This window comes from Oncorhynchus mykiss, chromosome 14 (genome assembly GCF_013265735.2).
Source record: "Oncorhynchus mykiss isolate Arlee chromosome 14, USDA_OmykA_1.1, whole genome shotgun sequence".
In the NCBI taxonomy this organism is placed as follows: domain Eukaryota; kingdom Metazoa; phylum Chordata; class Actinopteri; order Salmoniformes; family Salmonidae; genus Oncorhynchus; species Oncorhynchus mykiss.
Window position 1 is genome coordinate 21366567 of NC_048578.1, and position 20364 is coordinate 21386930.

General features: G+C 42.6%; 1 protein-coding gene across 7 annotated transcripts in view; it reads right to left on the reverse strand.

Moving 5' to 3' along the window:
* The window catches only part of diaph2 (diaphanous-related formin 2), a 693877-nt gene that overhangs the window by 100440 nt on the left and 573073 nt on the right, over positions 1–20364 (reverse strand). For all 7 annotated transcript variants that reach the window (XM_036943140.1, XM_036943138.1, XM_036943139.1 and 4 more), the window contains one exon: positions 8378–8513. In XM_036943140.1, the coding sequence (XP_036799035.1) occupies positions 8378–8513 (136 nt within the window). The remainder of the gene's footprint in view (positions 1–8377; positions 8514–20364) is intronic.

The window sequence follows — 20364 nt, forward strand, 5'->3', positions numbered from 1 at the left end:
TAATTTGCACTGTGAGGAATGCTCACTTGCAGGTAAAAGTGAATTAGGAAAAAATCATCTGTGAGCCTCCAACTATTGGAGTATTTTATAAATGGCTGAAATAGTTTGGGAACTATTGCGTTTGTTTGAAAATTGTGGTTTGTTTTCGTCCTCCTAATTCCCTGTAGAGCTATATAAATATATATATTTAAATGAAGTATGATCACACAACCAAAGAACTGCTGAGCAAATACTGTGTGCTAGGTAGCCAAGCAGCTCGCTTGGTAGTTAAGTAGCTAGGCAGCTAGACATAAGTGGGTCATTGTAATACATGACACAACATACAGCCATTGTTATTGTAGCAAGTTGTAACCAAAAAGATTTTCAGTCCAGAATACAGTGCCTTGCAAAAGTATTCATCCCCCTTGGCGTTTTTCCTATTTTGTTGCATTACAACTTGTAATTAAAATAGATTTTTTTATTTGGATTTCATGTAATGGACATAATAATCCAAATTGGTGAAGTGAGAAAAAAAAAAAAAGAAGTGGTGTGTGCATATGTATTCACCCCTTTTGCTATGAAGCAAGATCTGGTGCAACCAAATACCTTCACAAGTCACATAATAAGTTAAATTAAGTCCACCTGTGTGCAATCTAAGTGTCACATGATCTGTCACATGATCTCAGTATATATACACCTGTTCTGAAAGACCCCAGAGTCTGCAACACCACTAAGCAAGAGGCACCATGAAGACCAAGGAGCTCTCCAAACAGGTCAGGGACAAAGTTGTGGAAAAGTACAGATCAGGTTTGGGTCATAAAAAAATATCCGAAACTTTGAACATCCTACGGAGCACCATTAAATCCATTATTTAAAAAAAATTAAGAATATGGCACCACAACAAACCTGCCAAGAGAGGGCCACCCACCAAAACACATGGACCAGGCCAGGAGGGCATTGATCAGAAAGGCAACAAAGAGACCAAAGATAACCCTGAAGGAGCTGCAAAGCTCCACAGCGGAGATTTGAGAATCTGTCCATAGGACCACTTTAAGCCGTAGACTCCACAGAGCTGGGCTTTACGGAAGAGTGGCCAGAAAAAATACATTGCTTAAGAAAAAAATAAGCAAACACGTTTGCTTTCACCAATAGGCATGTCGGAGACTCCCCAAACATATGGAAGGTACTCTGGTCAGAAGAGACTAAAATGTAGCTTTTTGGCCATCAAGGAAAACGCTACGTCTGGCGCAAACCCAACACCTCTCATCACCATGAGAACACCATCCCAACTGGGTAGCATGCTGTCAGCAGCATCATGCTGTCAGGATGTTTTTCATAGGCAGGGACTGGGAAATTGGTCAGAATTGAAGGAATGATGGCTGGCGCAAAATACAGGGAAATTCTTGAGGGAAACCTGTTTCAGTCTTCAAGAGATTTGAGACTGGGATGGAGGTTCACCTTCCAGTAGGACAATGACCCTAAGCATACTGCTAAAGCAACACTCAAGTGGTTTAAGGGGAAACATTTAAATGTCTTGGAATGGCCTAGTCAAAGCCCAGACCTCAATACAATTGAGAATCTGTGGTATGACTTAAAGATTCCTGTACACCAGCAGAATCCATCCAACTTGAAGGAACTGGAGCAGTTTTGCCTTGAAGAATGGTCAAAAACCCCAGTGGCTAGATGTGCCAAGCTTATAGAGACATACCCCAAGAGACTTGCAGCTGTATTGCTGCAAAAGGTGGTTCTACAAAGTATTGACTTTGGGGGGTGGGGGTGAATAGTTATGCACGCTCAAGTTTTCTGTTTTTCTTTCTTATTTCTTGTTTGTTTAACAATAACAAATATTTTGCATCTTCAAAGTGGTAGGCATGTTGTGTAAATCAAATGATACAAACCCCTAAAAAATCTTTAATTCCACGCTGTAAGGAAACAAAATAGGAAAAATGCTAAGGGGGTGAATGCTTTTGCAAGCCACTGTATGTCTTAGGTTCCATAATTCACTTCATATGTCTTCAAAATGTTTATCTATTTAACCAACAATAAAGTTTTCTATTCCCATTCTCAGTGCATATTACACGTACAGTGCCTTTAGAAAGTATTCACACCTCTTGACTTTTTCCACATTTTGTTGTGTTACAGCCTGAATTCAAAATGGATTAAATTTAGATTTTGTTTCACTAGCCTACACACAATACCCCATAATATCAAAGTGGAATTATGTTTTTAGATTTTTTTTTACAAATGAAAACCTGAAATGTCTTGAGTCATTAAGTATTCAACCACAAATACCTCTCAAAGAAGGGCACCTATTGGTAGATAATAAATATATATATTTTTTAAAACATACATTGAATATCCTTTTGAGCATGGTGAAGTTATTAATTACACTTTGGATGGTGTATCAATACACCCAGTCACTACAAAGATACATCCGTCCTTCCTAACTCAGTTGCGAGAGAAATGAAACCGCTCAGGGATTTCCCCATGAGGCCAATGGTGACTTTAAAACAGTTACAGAGTTTAATAACTGTGATAGGAGAAAACTGAGGATGGATCAACAACACTGTAGTTACGCCACAATGCTCACCTAAATGACAGAATGAAAAGAAGGAAACCTGTGCAGAAAAATATTCCAAAACATCCATCCTGTTTGCAATAAGGCACTAAAGTAAAACTGCAAAAAAAATGACAAAGAAATGTACTTTATGTCCTCAATTCAAAATACTATTTCAAGGGGCAAATCCAAAACAACATATCACTGAGTACCACTCTTCATATTTTCAAATATACACTAGAGTTGCTTACCAAGACGACATTGAATGATCCTGGCCTAGTTACAGTTTGAACTTAAAGTGTCTTGAAAATCTATGGCAATACTTGAAAATGGCTGTCTAGCAATGATCAACAACCAACTTGACAGAGCTTGAAGAATTAATATTGCACAATTCAGGCATGCAAAGCTCTCAGAGGCTTACCCGGAACGATTCACAGTTGTAGTGATTACTGCCCAAGGTGATTCTAACATGCATTGACTCAGGGGTGTGAATACTGACAGTACCAGTCAAAAGTTTGGACACACCTAGTCATTCCAGGGTTTTTCTTTATTTTTACTATTTTCTACATTGCAGAATAATACTGAAGATATCAACACTATGAAATAACACATATGGAAGGTAGGGGTGGTATGCAGAAGATGGTATTTTACCAAACAGGGCTAAGTCCATATTATGGCAAGAACAGCTCAAATAAGCAAAGACAAACGACAGTCCATCATTAAGTTAAGACATGAAGGTCAGTCAATGCTGAACATTTCAAGAACTTTGAAAGTTCCTTCAAGTGCAGTCGCAAAAACCAACAAGCGCTAAATCCTTTTTAAATAAAGTGTGTTGTGATTTATGTGAAATGTAAATTAATCTGACTAGGCTTTGTATTTACTAGCAGATATCTGCTTTGTTATTACGAAACATGTTCAAATGACTTTTAACTTGTTGAATTGTTCCAATGTGTCCCCTATGCCATGTCACATTGTGCTCAAACCAGAGTAATATGTGCTTCCAGGCCCCATTCAGACCTAAGTGGATTTGACTGGGGGGACACATCCACGTGTGGGCACGGACACTGGCTGAGACCAGGATACTGACCCTGTCTGATGCCAGCCGGGCACAGGTACCCACTTTTCCACTCCCCTACTCCTTCTGATGGTTAAAACATCAATGATATTCAACTTCTAAATAAAGTGTGTTTTAACTTCAACAGACCTGTGTGTTTTCCCCATTAGAATGTCCAGTCCAGTCATTTCCGTGGCCCCCCCTCTCTTTCTTTCTCTCTCTCGCTTTCTTTCTCCCCCTCCCTCCCCCTACTTTCCTCCCTCTCTTCCCTCTCCCTCCCTCCCTTCCTCTCTCCCTCCACCCTTCTCTCTTCCTACCCCCCTCTCTCTCTTTCTCCCTCCTCCTCCTTCTCGCTCTACAGGCTGTGTCTGAACACTCTCTGTGACATTGTTTCATATCTGCCGGCCTAATAAATACCCTGCTGGGATGAAACATCTTTTCCTATTAGAGACAGAAGGATTACGGCAGATCTAGGCTCTATTTTACAGCAGCGATGGCTCACCCGTTCACTTGCAGCCGGGGTAAAGCAATTTGGGTTGAATGGTGAACATCTGGTTAGTCCAAGAGAATATGGGAATCCACTTAGGGCAAATTAAAACAAATGGAGAGAAGCACGTAATGATTTCATAAGCAATTTCCCATATTAGTATTTCTAATACTTCACAACGAAAACAGATTTAGCCTGACTCTTGTCTCGCGCATCAATCACGGGCGTTCCAGGAAGTACACTGAACTCACAAAAGGGCATATTCTCAAGTTTCACTCGTGTGCCATTTCCTAAAAGCATTTGTCAATCAGCCTCTCCCCCCCCACTCTACCACCACCACCATACTCTTAAAGCTAAATTTATTAAATTGTCATTAAATATGCATTTCATTGTTAATCATTTGCATGTGAAGAGGATTAGTTCTTAATTTGCAAAATGACTTAAATCCATCTCTTTACCAAAATAGCCCCTTGAAATTACATTAAACACCATGGTATGATCCATCAAATTTTAGAATGAATGAATGCATAAATCCATAGAAAATATACATTGAAAAGCTTAATTTACATGTATGTCATTCCAGGAAAATAATGGCCATATGTTCGTGCCAGCTGGCTGTGAGAAGATTTTTGCCTGCAATAAAGGTGTTGAAAGTGTAAATGTATTATCACAAAGTATTATTTGGAATTAAATACATGTCCAAGAAAATGTGTTATATCAAAAGTAGAGATCTATTCTAGCTCTATAACCGGCCCACCCACATTAATGCTGAAAATGGTTGGATATGATTGGTAAATGGTTTTGAAGAATAAAATATTATCTGCCTCAGAAACCATACACTGCCTTATCTTCCCCAACTTTTTATTAAAACATGTTTGATGCTGGGCCATAAAATATGGATGTAAGGCATCCAACTCACTAACTCCAGCAAACTGTTGAAGTACACATAGAATTTTTCAACAGTGCCGTCAATGAGGCCTGCTGGTGATGAGTGTGGATAGCAAGGCTAGCCGAGGAGCCTCTCACACCCAAGGCTGTCATCTGTAGGAGAGGAAGGCTGATACTAGCCAGCAGGGTAGAAACAATTCTGAAGAATACAATGGAAAAATACTGGATAGACTGACATCTGTGTTCTGAACAGAGAGCTAAAGAGAGAAACTGAGTCGAAGCAGAATCTACTCACAAGAGTCAAAAGACAGAGAAACCCTGCCCTTTAACCCCCCATCAAGCTGAGTTTGCTGTTCATAGTCCCATTTACACAGGGTAAAAAATCATCCAACTGTCATTCCCCTTCTTGTACTTTCTCAAAAATTACCTAGTCAGGGTACAAAATATGACGAGAGAACATTTCTAAGGGGGACGAGTCGACTTTGATTAAATCGTATTGGCTTATTGATTTCAGAACCACCAACTGCCAATGATATAAAGCTTGTAGGTATCATCGTCCTTGAAACTTGAAAGGCTCAGAATTCCTACTTCTGGATGATCAGACACAAAGTCGGGAGAGACCAGGAGTCGGGTGACGGGGATGGCAGAGTATCCATGCTATCTCTTAGGCTCCAGGCTACCAGTCCGTGTCCTTGTCATGTTTTATTCATCCCCCAACATATTATGGTGTCTTCCGACTGAAACAGAGATCCAAATCTGCTCCGGCAGAAATATTTAATATCACACCTACTTTCCTCCATCTGCTTAGACACATAAAGAGAGGGTAAGGCAGAGGGGGAGGGACAGAGCTGGGAGGAAGAGAGAAAGAGAGAAACAGACAGAGGCAGAGAGAACGGGAATGAGAGAGAGAGCAATAGAGAGAGTAGAGAGAGAGAGCAAGAGAGAGAGTAGAGAGAGAGAGCGAGAGAGAGAGCGAGAGAGAGAGTAGAGAGACAGTAGAGAGCGAGAGAGAGCGTAGAGAGAGTAGAGAGAGAGAGTAGAGAGAGTAGAGAGACAGTAGAGAGTGAGAGAGAGAGTAGAGAGAGAGTAGAGAGACAGAGAGTGAGAGAGAGAGAGAGTAGAGAGAGAGTAGAGAGAGAGTAGAGAGACAGTAGAGAGTAGCGAGTGAGTAGAGAGAGAGAGTAGAGAGAGTAGAGAGAGAGTAGAGAGAGTAGAGAGAGAGAGAGTAGAGAGACAGTAGAGAGTAGAGAGAGAGTAGAGAGAGAGAGTAGAGAGAGTAGAGAGAGAGGAGACAGTAGAGAGCGAGAGAGAGAGTAGAGAGAGTAGAGAGAGAGTAGAGAGACAGTAGAGAGCGATAGAGAGAGTAGAGAGAGAGTAGAGAGACAGTAGAGAGCGAGAAAGAGAGCGAGAGAGACAGTAGAGAGCGAGAGAGAGAGTTGAGAGAGTAGAGAGAGAGAGTAGAGAGAGTAGAGAGACAGTAGAGAGTGAGAGAGAGAGTAGAGAGACAGTAGACAGTGAGAGAGAGAGTAGAGAGACAGTAGAGAGCGAGAGAGAGAGTAGAGAGAGAGAATAGAGAGAGAGTAGAGAGACAGTAGAGAGTGAGAGAGAGAGTAGAGAGAGAGTAGAGAGACAGTAGAGAGCGAGAGAGAGAGTAGAGAGAGAGAGTAGAGAGAGAGAGTAGAGAGACAGTAGAGAGTGAGAGAGAGAGTAGAGAGAGAGTAGAGAGACAGTAGAGAGCGAGAAAGAGAGTGAGAGAGAGAGTAGAGAGAGAGTAGAGAGACAGTAGAGCGAGAGAGAGAGTAGAGAGAGAGTAGAGAGAGAGAGCGAGAGAGTAGAGAGAGAGAGCGAGAGAGAGAGTAGAGAGAGAGAGCGAGAGTAGAGAGAGAGTAGAGAGAGAGTAGAGAGACAGTAGAGAGCGATAGAGAGAGTAGAGAGAGAGTGTAGAGAGACAGTAGAGAGCGAGAAAGAGAGCGAGAGAGAGAGTAGAGAGACAGAGAGAGAGTGAGATAGAGAGTAGAGAGAGAGTAGAGAGACAGTAGAGAGCGAGAGAGAGAGAGAGAGAGAGAGAGAGAGAGAGAGAGAGACAGTAGAGAGACAGTAGAGAGAGAGAGAGAAAAGAGAGAGAGAGAGAGACAGAGAGAGAGAGAGAGAAGAGAGAGAGTAGAGAGACAGAGAGAGAGAGAGAGAAGAGAGAGAGTAGAGAGAGAGTAGAGAGAGAGAGAGAGAGAGACAGTAGAGAGACAGTAGAGAGAGAGAGAGAGAGAGAAAAGAGAGAGAGAGAGAGAGAGACAGTAGAGAGAGAGAGAGAGAGAAAAGAGAGAGGGATAGGCTTCCCAGGCATCTTCAGAAGACAGCCATTCTGGATTATTAAAAATGAAGCTTTCAAAGAGTTCTCTGCTTGAAAAAGTTGCATGCATCAATTATCTGGCAGAGAGTTAGAGCAGCAGTGTGTGATGGAGAGTGACTTGGAGCGGCTTGTCACATTGCTGAACACAGCAGAGCTACAGAAAGGTCCTTGGCTAGCTGTGACATTTGAAGCTGGTGGATTGTAAAAAATCCCAGTGTGTTTGTCAGAAAATAACAAAAAAGACCACGCTGACTGGTTCCCAGCCCCCCAAGGCCTCTAGGCACAACATTCTGCCTGTCTCAATGTCATTTCAGTAATAGGGCACAGAGATCTCTATTGCTATTTGCCATGTCTGAATAACTGTGCCGTCTGAAATAATCAATAGCGTTTTCACCACCATTACACTGTTTATGAGAAAGATAAAAAGGCAGTCGGTCAAAACGATAAGCTATAAACAACCCGGCTGGGACAGAGTCGGAGAGAGAAAATAATCCAAGTCCAAATCGAAACCAGGAAGTTTGCTGGTTAATTTTGCACGCTCAATTTTTCAGTTTTTGATTTGTTAAAAAAGTTTGAAATATCCAATAAATGTCGTTCCACTTCATGATTGTGTCCCACTTGTTGTTGATTCTTCACAAAAAAATACAGTTTTATATCTTTATGTTTGAAGCCTGAAATGTGGCAAAAGGTCGCAAAGTTCAAGGGGGCCGAATACTTTCGCAAGGCACTGTATATGAATATTGAACAAAACATATGAATATGGATTCTATACCACACTGTTGTTCGCTATTAGAGACAGGAGAGAGACAGGATAAAACACATGCGAAGCATGTGATTTCTTCTCAGTGATAAAGATGCATCTCCCACCCCCTGCAGTTAGACTCAATGTGAGGTACAGTTCAGTGCTTCAACCCTCACACACGCTCCACACCCCTCAACACACACACACACACTTGCGCAAACACACACACACACAGCCCCCTCCCCCCACACAGTCTCTCTCTAACACACTCTCAATCTCTCTCCGTCTCTCTCTCTCTAAAAGTGACAGAAGAAGTGGCGTACCTTTGTTCATGTCAATCAGCTGCTTCTTCTTCTGCTGGCGCTCCTGCTTCTCGCGCTCCGCTTTCTCCTTGGCCAGTCGGGCTCTCTTGATCTTCTCCTCCATCTCCCTCTTCTTGTGGTTGTCCTTCACTGCTTCCTGTAGAGGGACACACAGGCATGAGGACACATGTTCTACTATAGAAGGTAACTACATACTGTGTCTTGTCTTGAGACTCTTATTGCTTCTCCATTGTCTTGTTTTTATGCCTGACTAATGTCGATGACCTAAGAGTGCATATTGCATGTACACAGTGTGGAGTGTATCGTGAGTCTGTTCCCCACCAAAGATGGTGTGTGTGGCACTGCAGTGAACCAGTCTCCCAATGCAGGAGAGAGAGAGAGAAGAGAAAGGAGAGAGATATCACTCTGCCCTCTTCACTGGTGAAAATGTTACCAAGGTGTCAGGGAATTGAAGGAGAGTGAGGAGGAAACAGAAAACAGTGGGGGGTATCTCCTGTTGCACAAGGCTGTTCTGACACCAGGGGAGAGAAAGGGAGGAAGAAGACACTACCACACAAGCTTTGGAGCCCACAAAGGTTCTCTCACCCCAGGCATGTGGTGCAGGCATGACATACCTCTTCCTGGAATGTGTGTGAGTGTGCGTGACTGGATGCATGTGTAAATGTGCATGCATGTATGTGACTGTTCAGACATTTGTGGATTTGCAAGTGTGTGTTTGTGCATGTCTGCTTGCAAGTGTGTGTGAGTGCCTTCTTGTGTCCCTTGTCCTCCTCTGTGGTCTGACATAATGAGCGTTGACAGACAAACATCCCCTCCCCGGCTAAGACTCAGGTATTACGGGGATTGTGTGGAAGGAACAAGTAGCTATTCATGCCTGTCAAAACTGGGGCCTTGGCTTCCAAGTCCAAGGACAAGAGCCCCCACTGTTACTGTCTCCTTGTGAGATGACAATGATGAAGAGACAGAGAATGAGGGGGCGGGGGGTGGAGACAGAGAGTGAGGGCGCGGGGGGTGGAGAAAAAGTCACACACAGGCAAAGATAAAGAGAGACATATAGAGAAGGAATAATGGAGAGGAAGAGAAAGAGTGAGAAAGAGATAGAGAGACGGAGAGAGTGAGCGAGAGAGACGGAGAGAGAGAGAGAGAGACGGAGAGAGTGAGCGAGAGAGACGGAGAGAGAGAGAGGGGGCGGGGGGTGGAGAAAGACAACGAGGAGAAAAAGTCACACAGGCAAAGATAAAGGGAGACATATTGAGAAGGAATAATGGAGAGGGAGAGAGACAGAGATAGAGAGACAGAGAGAACGTGAGAGAGACAAAGAGAGAGACGGGGAGAGAGAGGGAGAGAGGGAGAGAGAGAGAGGGAGAGGAGCAGGGGGTGGAGAAAGAGAAGGAGGAGAAAAAGTCAAAGGCAAAGATAAAGAGAAACAGAGAAGGAATAATGGAGAGAGAGAGACATAGAAAGTGAGAGAGAGAGACAGAAAGTGAGAGAAAGTGAGAGAGAGAGAGAGAGAGCGGGTGGGGGGGTAGAGAAAGAGAAGGAGGAGAAAAACTCACAAGAGAGGGAGAGTGACAGAGAGAGAGACACCTTCCTGGACAAAACGTTCCACTGTAATAGTGAAGGCAGTAGAACATTTTAACAGTATATTTGACCCCTCAGCTTCCCTATCAAATAGAAAAATATAATCTCAAATAGAAAACCAAAGAAAATTAACAACGACAAATGGTTTGATGAAGAATGAAAAAATCTAAGAAAGAAATTGAGAAACCTGTCCAAATAAAAACATAGAGACCCGGAAAACCTGAGTCTACGCCCTCACTATGGTGAATCACTAAAACAATACAGAAAACCTGAGTCTACGCCCTCACTATGGTGAATCACTAAAACAATACAGAAAACCTGAGTCTAAGCCCTCACTATGGTGAATCACTAAAACAATACAGAAAACCTGAGTCTACGCCCTCACTATGGTGAATCACTAAAACAATACAGAAAACCTGAGTCTAAGCCCTCACTATGGTGAATCACTAAAACAATACAGAAAACCTGAGTCTAAGCCCTCACTATGGTGAATCACTAAAACAATACAGAAATACACTACGGAATAGAAGGAACAGCGCGTCAGAAATCAGCTCAGTGTAATTGAAGAATCCATGGACGCTAACCACGTATGGAAAAATTGGAAAACACTAAAACAACAACACAAAGAATTATCTATCCAAAATGGAGGTGTATGGGTAAACCACTTCTCCAATCTGTTTGACTCTATAACAAAGAACAAACAGCAAAAACATATACATAATCAAATACAAATCTTAGAATAAACTATTAAAGACTACCAGAACACACTGGATTCTATAATCACCTTGAATGAACTACAGGACAAAATAAAAACCCTCCACACAACAAGGCATGTGGTGTTAATGGTATCCTCTAAGAAATTATCAAATATACAGACAACAAATTCCAATTGGCTATACTAAAACTCTAACATTTTCCCCAATATTTGAACCAAGGACTGATCATCCCAATCCACAAAAGTGGAGACAAATTTGACACCAATAACTACCGTGGGCTAGGCGTCAACAGCAACCTTGGGAAAATCCTCTGCATTATCATTAACAGCAGACCCTCAGTGAAAACAATGTACAGAGAAAATGTCAAATTGGCTTTTTACCAAATTATCATACGACAGACCACGTATTCACCCTGCACACCCTAATTGACAAACAAACACACCAAAACAAAGGCAAATTCTTCTCATGCTTTGTTGATTTCAAAAATGCCTTCGACTCAATTTGGCATGAGGGTCTGCTATACAAATTGATGGAAAGTGGTGCTGGGGGAAAAACATACGACGTACACGTGTACACAAACAACAAGTACGCGGTTAAAATTGGCAAAAAACACACATTTCTTCCCACAGGGCCGTGGGGTGAGACAGAGATGCAGCTTAAGCACCACCCTCTTCAACCTATATATCAACGAATTGGGGAGGGCACTAGAAAAGTCTGCAGCACCCGGACTCACCCTCCTAGAATCTGAAGTCAAATGTCTGTTTGCTGATGATATGGTGCTTCTGTCACCAACCAAGGAGGGCCTACAGCAGCACCTAGATCTTCTGCACGACCTGGGCCCTGACCGTACATCTCAGTAAGACCAAAATAATGGTGTTCCAAAAAAGGTCCAGTCGCCAGGACCACAAATACAAAGACACCGTTGCCCTAGAGCACACAAAAAACTACACATACCTTGGCCTAAACATCAGCGCCACAGGTAACTTCCACAAAGCTGTGAACGATCTGAGACACAAGGCAAGAAGGGCATTCTATGCCATTAAAAGGAACATAAAATTCGACATACCAATTAGGATATGGCTAAAAATACTTGAATCAGTTATAGAACCCATTGCCCTTTATGGTTGTTAGGTCGTGGGTCTGCTCAACAACCAACAATTCACAAAATGGGACAAGCACCAAATTAAGATTCTGCAAAAATACCCCCTGTGTACAACTGGTCCTGGGGCTCTGTTCACAAACACACCCCACAGAGCCCCAGGACAACAACACAATTAGACCCAACCAAATGATGAGAAAACAAAAAGATAATTACTTGACATGTTGGAAAGAATTAACAACAAAAAAAACAGAGCAAACTAGAATGTTATTTGGCCCTAAACAGAGAGTACATAGTGTCAGAATACCTGACCACTGTGACTGACCCAACCTTAAGGAAAGCTTTGACTATGTACAAACTCAGTGAGCATAGCCTTGCTATTAAGAAAGTCAGACCTGGCTCTCAAGAGAAGACAGGCTATGTGCACACTGCCCACAAATGAGGTGGAAACTGAGCTGCACTCCCTAACCTCCTGCCCAATGTATGACCATATTAGACACATATTTCCCCCAGATTACACAGACCCACAAAGAATTAGAAAACAAACCCAATTTTGATAAACCCCGATATCTAATGGGTGAAATGAAAGAGAGAGTTAGAGAGGAATAAACCCTAACTTAAAACTCTCTGTGTTAATTGGAACATCGCAGACGTTTTTATCTCCATATCAAATCATTTCTAGGTATCAATTAAGTACCTACCTGTGATTGTTTTCAATTAAAATGGTCAAAAAGAAACAAAAAAAGCTTCTTAATAGAGAGCAATTTCTTAAGCAAAAAAATTTGCTCGGACTACCTGGGAGTGGTCTGAGTGGGGAGGGTAAAACTAAAAACTACAGTGTCTATCACATAAACCTGCTGTGTATTCTTAATTCTCACTATCCAAAAGATAATTAGCAAGCTAGCTCATAATGATGAGCATTAAGTGATATCATCTTGCTGTAGAAAATGCAAATAAAGAAGTTGCTTCATGTAGATAGCCACTAAGTCCCTTTTTAGGGGGTGACTACTGTATTACTACAGCCGTAGTTACCAGAATGGTCTCATCCATCCCCAAAATGGCTGACTTTGTGCATCGACACTTTGTCACTCTCCATGGTCCTAAATGGTAATAGGCACTGCTGCTACCGGCACAAGAGGGATTGCATGTGTGTGTGTGTACATTTTTTTGCAGTGATACTGAGGCCTTCTCTCTGTTCTCTGCCCTGTGTTGTGGAGATGTAGACTTCCGAGCGCTCTGACCTCCACACCTGGCTGGAGAATTTCAGAGCCATTTTCTGAACATCCCCTGCACTGAGCATGGGCCAGAAGACATTTTCCTTTCAGGTTCTTCTTCAATTCAATCCAATAATTCATGACTTGTTGACTGCTCCCCCCTATCAGCTTCTGCTCCTATACATGCGTTTGCCCAGTCCAGAGACTGTTTGCTTGTCCGTAAATAGAATGCATGTCCAATACATTGCTTCATACCAAGTGGTATATGCTAGTGTGGATATTGGAACAGAGCTGTTTTAATTGCTCCATTTCTGTTGCACCACTGATTTCACACACACACACACACACACACACACACACACACACTAACACATAGATGTTGTAGATTTGACAAACATGATCACTGTAGCACAACAGAACCTTGGGCTGCCTAAGTGTTTATCAGCCATCTGTTGCTGTACGTGCCAGCTTCTAATGAAATTGTGTCAGGAACTTATGAGGTACAAATACACTAACTTGGTAGTCTTTAAGACACAATACTATATGTTTTCTTTATTGAAGGGTTATCCTGAATAAATTGAAATCCTGTGACCAGTTTAGGTTGAATAATGCCTGCTGTGTGAATATCAGTGACTTGATCACTGAGAGCCAGTGTCTATGCAAATATATATTGGATAAACCAAGTGTGTGTGTGTTAGAGGATTACTGTAGCAGCTGTCGAGGAGGAAGCAGCAGTAACAGGGAAAGTGTAGTGGGAGGAGAGGCATCATATTACCAGTACCATTATCATCACAATGACTCTTCATACTGTCAGTGTCAGGGCATTCGCATGCTTTTGAGATCGAGCCAATGGCCCTGAAAAGACGGACACACACAGAAACACACACACAGAAACATACACACATGCTTGTATGCATACGCACACACACACACAACGACACGCACACACACACTCTGGCCATCATAATTTGATCACTAAGATTATGTGAGGATGCTCCTTCTTGTAACCCCACACCCATTAGTCTGGCTTTATTGGTCTTATTCAGTCAATTAACGACTAAGACTGTTAGCTCAACATCCACCTGCCCAGGCTTTGCTAACTTGTTAATACAGAGATCCTCCTCTCTGCTCCGAGTCAGGATTACACACACAGAGCTGGTTGACTGCATTTCACCCCATCTCCAAATATGGCAGCTGCACATATATGGACTTCCTGCGCCCAAATAAAATGATTTTCATTGGCCTCGTCAAGAGTAGAAAAAAAACGTGGCTAATGAATTCTCTTATCTGTTGTAGTTGGCTCTATGAGGGCTGTCAGTCATTGCGTTAACTCAAATGCCTCATGTCGGTCGGCGTTGAATTAAGCAGAGTCTTTTTAGTCAAAGCAATTTAGAGGAAAGTAGCATTCCAATCAAGGTCTTCATTATCTGGGATGCCCCTGTGTGTAATGAATGTATTACAAAGGCCAAACAACGCTCTGTGATACCGCCGAATGAATGTTTAGCCTCAATGACTCGGAAGCCCATACCATGAACATTTGCATGTTGAATGGGTGTCAGCGTAAAATCAATTGGAAAGTTAAATGAGGTATCTGTTGTGAATGTGAATTTCCTTAATGACCCCAACTGCCGACCAGTCACAATATCCATTTACTGTATCACTATGGCTGATGCAGAATGATATATACCCTCAGTGTGTAAGGTAAGTGATGGGTGATGCAAGGAACGTACCGTTAGCGTAGCCAAACGATAAATACCCTCCTCAGGACAGATTCACAATCCCGCTAGGCTGCTACTGGCTATCCAAGCTTAGCATGGTGCAAAGGGGAAAGGCTGTTAGCGAGCATCTATAGCTGCAGAGGAAACGTCTACATTCTTTCAGTTTTACAGGTAGAAAAACCAACAGCAACCAGAATGAATGCATCGATCACCAAACATTCCTGAAAGTTAGAACCATTGAAGCATCTGTTAAATGGGTCTCCCGGCAAGAAAGGAAAACCATAGGGAATAACAGGAATATTGCAGTCGCTGGTCATCGAAGGATTGCTTATTTTATACACTAACACCCTCAAAACTCTCAACTCAACCCCCCACTTCCCCAGACCTCTCCTACTCCTTGGCATTGAAGTCTAAATCAGTAATAACTTATTCATAAAGAGCTATTTGCTTGAGAGAATAATTAATTTATTAGCGGACGTCTCCTTTTAGAGGCTGCGCAACAGCAAATCCTTGGGGGAGCGCCGTGTCGAACGCTGGTACTCTTTGATCACGAGAATGAAAGTTAGTTATACATATGGGAAGGAGGGAGGGAGGGGTGGGGAGAGAGAGAGAAGAGAGAACAGAGAGAGAAGAAACTCAGACAAGAAGACCTTGCCATTCACACTAATAGGTTTGGAAGACTTTGAGCGTATCTTCTGGACATCGTGTCATCATCCTGACACATTACATTTTTGGGGGCACCGGGAGGAGAGGGAGAGATGGAGGGAGAAAATAGTTAAATACATGTTTAAGAGACTTCTTCCCGGGAGGTAGTGTCTCTGCTTTGTTCTTCACCGTTTGAGTTTGTCTTGGTCTACAAATATCCCTCTTGAGCATTCTGGGATTTGAATTTTTATGATGAATGTGTTTTCAGACATTTTATTTTAGACTCACCTCACATTCATTCCAATAAAAGTCATATCTGTGTTTTTGAATAAACTGGAAAGGTGTTACTGTTGTATCATTTACTCTGTACTACTTTCCTGGATATTTTCCTTGAGGTTTTGTGTTTATATACTGGTGTCAACTGATCATGGTTTAGTTTTACTCCCTTGATCATCTAAATATATCCAAAGGAAGCAGTTTCTGTGTTCTTCGGAAATGAACAATACATGATTTTTGAGTGTTCTCAAAAAAAGATTGTTCCAGGAAATGTAGCGATACTGCACATGAGTAGTTTATAATTGGGTCATTTCAGTAATTTGTCTCAATTTGGTCCTACTGTACATGACGTTGAAATACTTTCCTGGAACAACCATTTCTGAGAACACAAAATTAAAGTATTGTTCATTTCCGAAGAAAACATATATACACTACATGGCCAAAAGCACGTGGACACATGCTCTTCGAACATCTCAATCCAAAATCATGGGCATTAATATGGAGTTGGTCCCTCGTCTGCTGCTATAACAGCCTCCACTCTTCTGGGAAGTCTTTCCATTAGACATTGGAACATTGCTGAGGGGACTTGCTTCCATTCATCCACAAGAGCATTAGTGAGGTCGGGCACTGATGTTGGGCGATTAAGACTGGCTCGCAGTCAGAGTTCCAATTCATCTAAAAGTTTTTGGATGGGGTTGAGGTCAGGGCTCTGTGCAGGCCAGTCAAGTTCTTCCTCACCAATCTCGACAAACCATTTTCTGTACGGACCTGGCTATGTGCACAGGGGCATTGTCATATTGAAACAGGAAAGGGGCTTCAAACTGTAACTAAGGGGCCTAGCCCAAACCATGAAAAACAGCCCCAGGCCATTATTCCTCCTCCTGGCACTATGCATTCGGGCAGATAGCCTTCACCTGGTATCCTCCAAACCCAGATTTGTCTGTCAGACTGCCAGATGGTAAGGCGTGGTTCATCACTCCAGTTTCCACTGCTCCAGAGTCCAATGGCGGCAAGCTTTACACCACTTCAGCCAATGCTTGGCATTGTGCATGGTGATCTGAGGCTAGTGTGCGACTTCTCGGCCATGGAAACCCATTTCATAAAACTCCCGATTAACAATTTTTGTGCTGACGTTGCTTCCAGAGGCAGTTTGGAACTCGGCAGTGTTGCAATCTGAGGACAGACAATATTTTACGCTCTATACGCTTCAGCACTCGGCGGTCCCATTCTATGACCGGCTGAGCCGTTGTTGCACCTATACGTTTCCACTTCACAATAACAGCACATACAGTTGATCAGATAAACTCTAGCAGGGCAGACATTTGACAAACTGACTTGTTGGAAAAGTTGCATCCTATGACGGTGCCACGTTGAAAGTCACTGAGCTTTTCAGTAAGGCCATTCTACTACCAATGTTTGACTATGGAGATTGCATGGCTGTGTGCTCGATGTTATGCACCTGTCAGTAACGGATGTGGCTGAAATAGCCAAATCTATTCATTTGAAGGGGTGTCCCCATATTTTTGTATATATAGTGTATTTATATTATCAAGGTGGTAAAACCCTACTGCCACGATATAATTCTTAGTCATTGTATTCAGAGAAACCCGGATAGTACTAACTAGCACCTTGAAAACAGTGGGCGGTAATACATCTATTACACTTATGCAGAAATAATGTTTAGAATAGGAAGAGCCAGCCTCCACGGTTCCAAGCTCTTCAGAGTTTCAATAAGCCCAGACCTCAACAGACTTACCCCACCCCTCTACCTGCTTAAGACCTGCATGACTATTTGAAGCACCGAAGGCGGAGGAACTGTCTTTTCTTTCCGTGTCCATTTAAAGGGGATAAGAAGCTTCCAAAGTCTTTTTTATCAGTGTGGAACTTACACGCTTCCATGATACATTATACATTCCAGGCGCAGGTTGTGTACCAAATGGTGCCCTTGTAAAACAAATAGTGCACTATGAAAGGCATAGGGTTTAATTTGGGAAGCGCCTACAGTTTATGTATGCTTTAATCTGTCCTATAAGCCCGCCCCTATGTCATCAGGCTCCCAGGTCTGTCAGGCAAATATGTGACATGTGCTTCATGTGCTCTCTCTCAAGGAATAGAGAGACTAGACATGTGCTTCATGTGCTCTCTCTCAAGGAATAGAGAGACTAGACATGTGCTCTCTCTCAAGGAATAGAGAGACTAGACATGTGCTTCATGTGCTCTCTCTCAAGGAATAGAGACTTGACATGTGCTTCATGTGCTCTCTCTCAAGGAATAGAGAGACTTGACATGTGCTTCATGTGCTCTCTCTCAAGGAATAGAGAGACTAGACAAGTGCTTCATGTGCTTTCTCTCAAGGAATAGAGAGACTAGACATGTGCTTCATGTGCTCTCTCTCAAGGAATAGAGAGACTAGACATGTGCTTCATGTGCTCTCTCTCAAGGAATAGAGAGACTTGACATGTGCTTCATGTGCTCTCTCTCAAGGAATAGAGAGACTTGACATGTGCTTCATGTGCTCTCTCTCAAGGAATAGAGAGACTTGACATGTGCTTCATGTGCTCTCTCTCAAGGAATAGAGAGACTAGACATGTGCTTCATGTGCTCTCTCTCAAGGAATAGAGAGACTAGACATGTGCTCTCTCTCAAGGAATAGAGAGACTAGACATGTGCTTCATGTGCTCTCTCTCAAGGAATAGAGACTTGACATGTGCTTCATGTGCTCTCTCTCAAGGAATAGAGAGACTTGACATGTGCTTCATGTGCTCTCTCTCAAGGAATAGAGAGACTTGACATGTGCTTTCTGTGCTCTCTTTCAAGGAACAGAGAGACTTGACATGAGCTTCATGTGCTCTCTCTCAAGGAATAGAGAGACTAGACATGTGTGCTCTCTCAAGGAATAGAGAGACTAGACATGTGCTTCATGTGCTCTCTCTCAAGGAATAGAGACTTGACATGTGCTTCATGTGCTCTCTCTCAAGGAATAGAGAGACTTGACATGTGCTTCATGTGCTCTCTCTCAAGGAATAGAGAGACTTGACATGTGCTTCATGTGCTCTCTCTCAAGGAATAGAGAGACTTGACATGTGCTTCATGTGCTCTCTCTCAAGGAATAGAGAGACTTGACATGTGCTTCATGTGCTCTCTCTCAAGGAATAGAGAGACTAGACAAGTGCTTCATGTGCTCTCTCTCAAGGAATAGAGAGACTAGACATGTGCTTCATGTGCTCTCTCTCAAGGAATAGAGACTTGACATGTGCTTCATGTGCTCTCTCTCAAGGAATAGAGAGACTTGACATGTGCTTCATGTGCTCTCTCTCAAGGAATAGAGAGACTAGACATGTGCTCTCTCTCAAGAAATAGAGAGACTAGACATGTGCTTCATGTGCTCTCTCTCAAGGAATAGAGACTTGACATGTGCTTCATGTGCTCTCTCTCAAGGAATAGAGAGACTTGACATGTGCTTCATGTGCTCTCTCTCAAGGAATAGAGAGACTTGACATGTGCTTTCTGTGCTCTCTTTCAAGGAACAGAGAGACTTGACATGAGCTTCATGTGCTCTCTCTCAAGGAATAGAGAGACTAGACATGTGCTTCATGTGCTCTCTCTCAAGGAATAGAGACTTGACATGTGCTTCATGTGCTCTCAAGGAATAGAGAGACTTGACATATGCTTCATGTGCTCTCTCTCAAGGAATAGAGAGACTTGACATGTGCTTCATGTGCTCTCTCTCAAGGAATAGAGAGACTTGACATGTGCTTCATGTGCTCTCTCTCAAGGAATAGAGAGACTTGACATGTGCTTCATGTGCTCTCTCTCAAGGAATAGAGAGACTAGACAAGTGCTTCATGTGCTCTCTCTCAAGGAATAGAGAGACTAGACATGTGCTTCATGTGCTCTCTCTCAATGAATAGAGACTTGACATGTGCTTCATGTGCTCTCTCTCAAGGAATAGAGAGACTTGACATGTGCTTCATGTGCTCTCTCTCAAGGAATAGAGAGACTTGACATGTGCTTTCTGTGCTCTCTTTCAAGGAACAGAGAGACTTGACATGAGCTTCATGTGCTCTCTCTCAAGGAATAGAGAGACTAGACATGTGTGCTCTCTCAAGGAATAGAGAGACTAGACATGTGCTTCATGTGCTCTCTCTCAAGGAATAGAGAGACTTGACATGCTTTCTGTGCTCTCTTTCAAGGAACAGAGAGACTTGACATGAGCTTCATGTGCTCTCTCTCAAGGAATAGAGAGACTAGACATGTGCTTCATGTGTGCTCTCTCAAGGAACAGAGAGACTTGACATGTGCTTTCTGCGCTCTCTCTCAAGGAACAGAGAGACTTGACATGTGCTTTCTGCGCTCTCTCTCAAGGAACAGAGAGACTTGACATGTGCTTTCTGTGCTCTCTCTCAAGGAATAGACTTGATGCTGTTGTTACCTCATGAGTATTGTCCTTGAGTTGAAGTACAGTAGAACTACATCTTACTGAAGTCAATGTTGAGTTGAAGTACAATAGAACTATGTCTTACTGAAGTCAATGTTGAGTTGAAGTACAGTAGTCAATGGGCACTAACGTACCTCAGCATCACATAATCATTGGTAACACTGGTGCTCCCAACTTAAAGATAGGAGCACAACAAAATCTAAATTGATTGAGATACAGCCCATATTGGGCCTATATGAATTCTAGCTACTTTTGAAGCACATTTTGTGCCATGGAAACTAATATGCAATCCTGTAATGA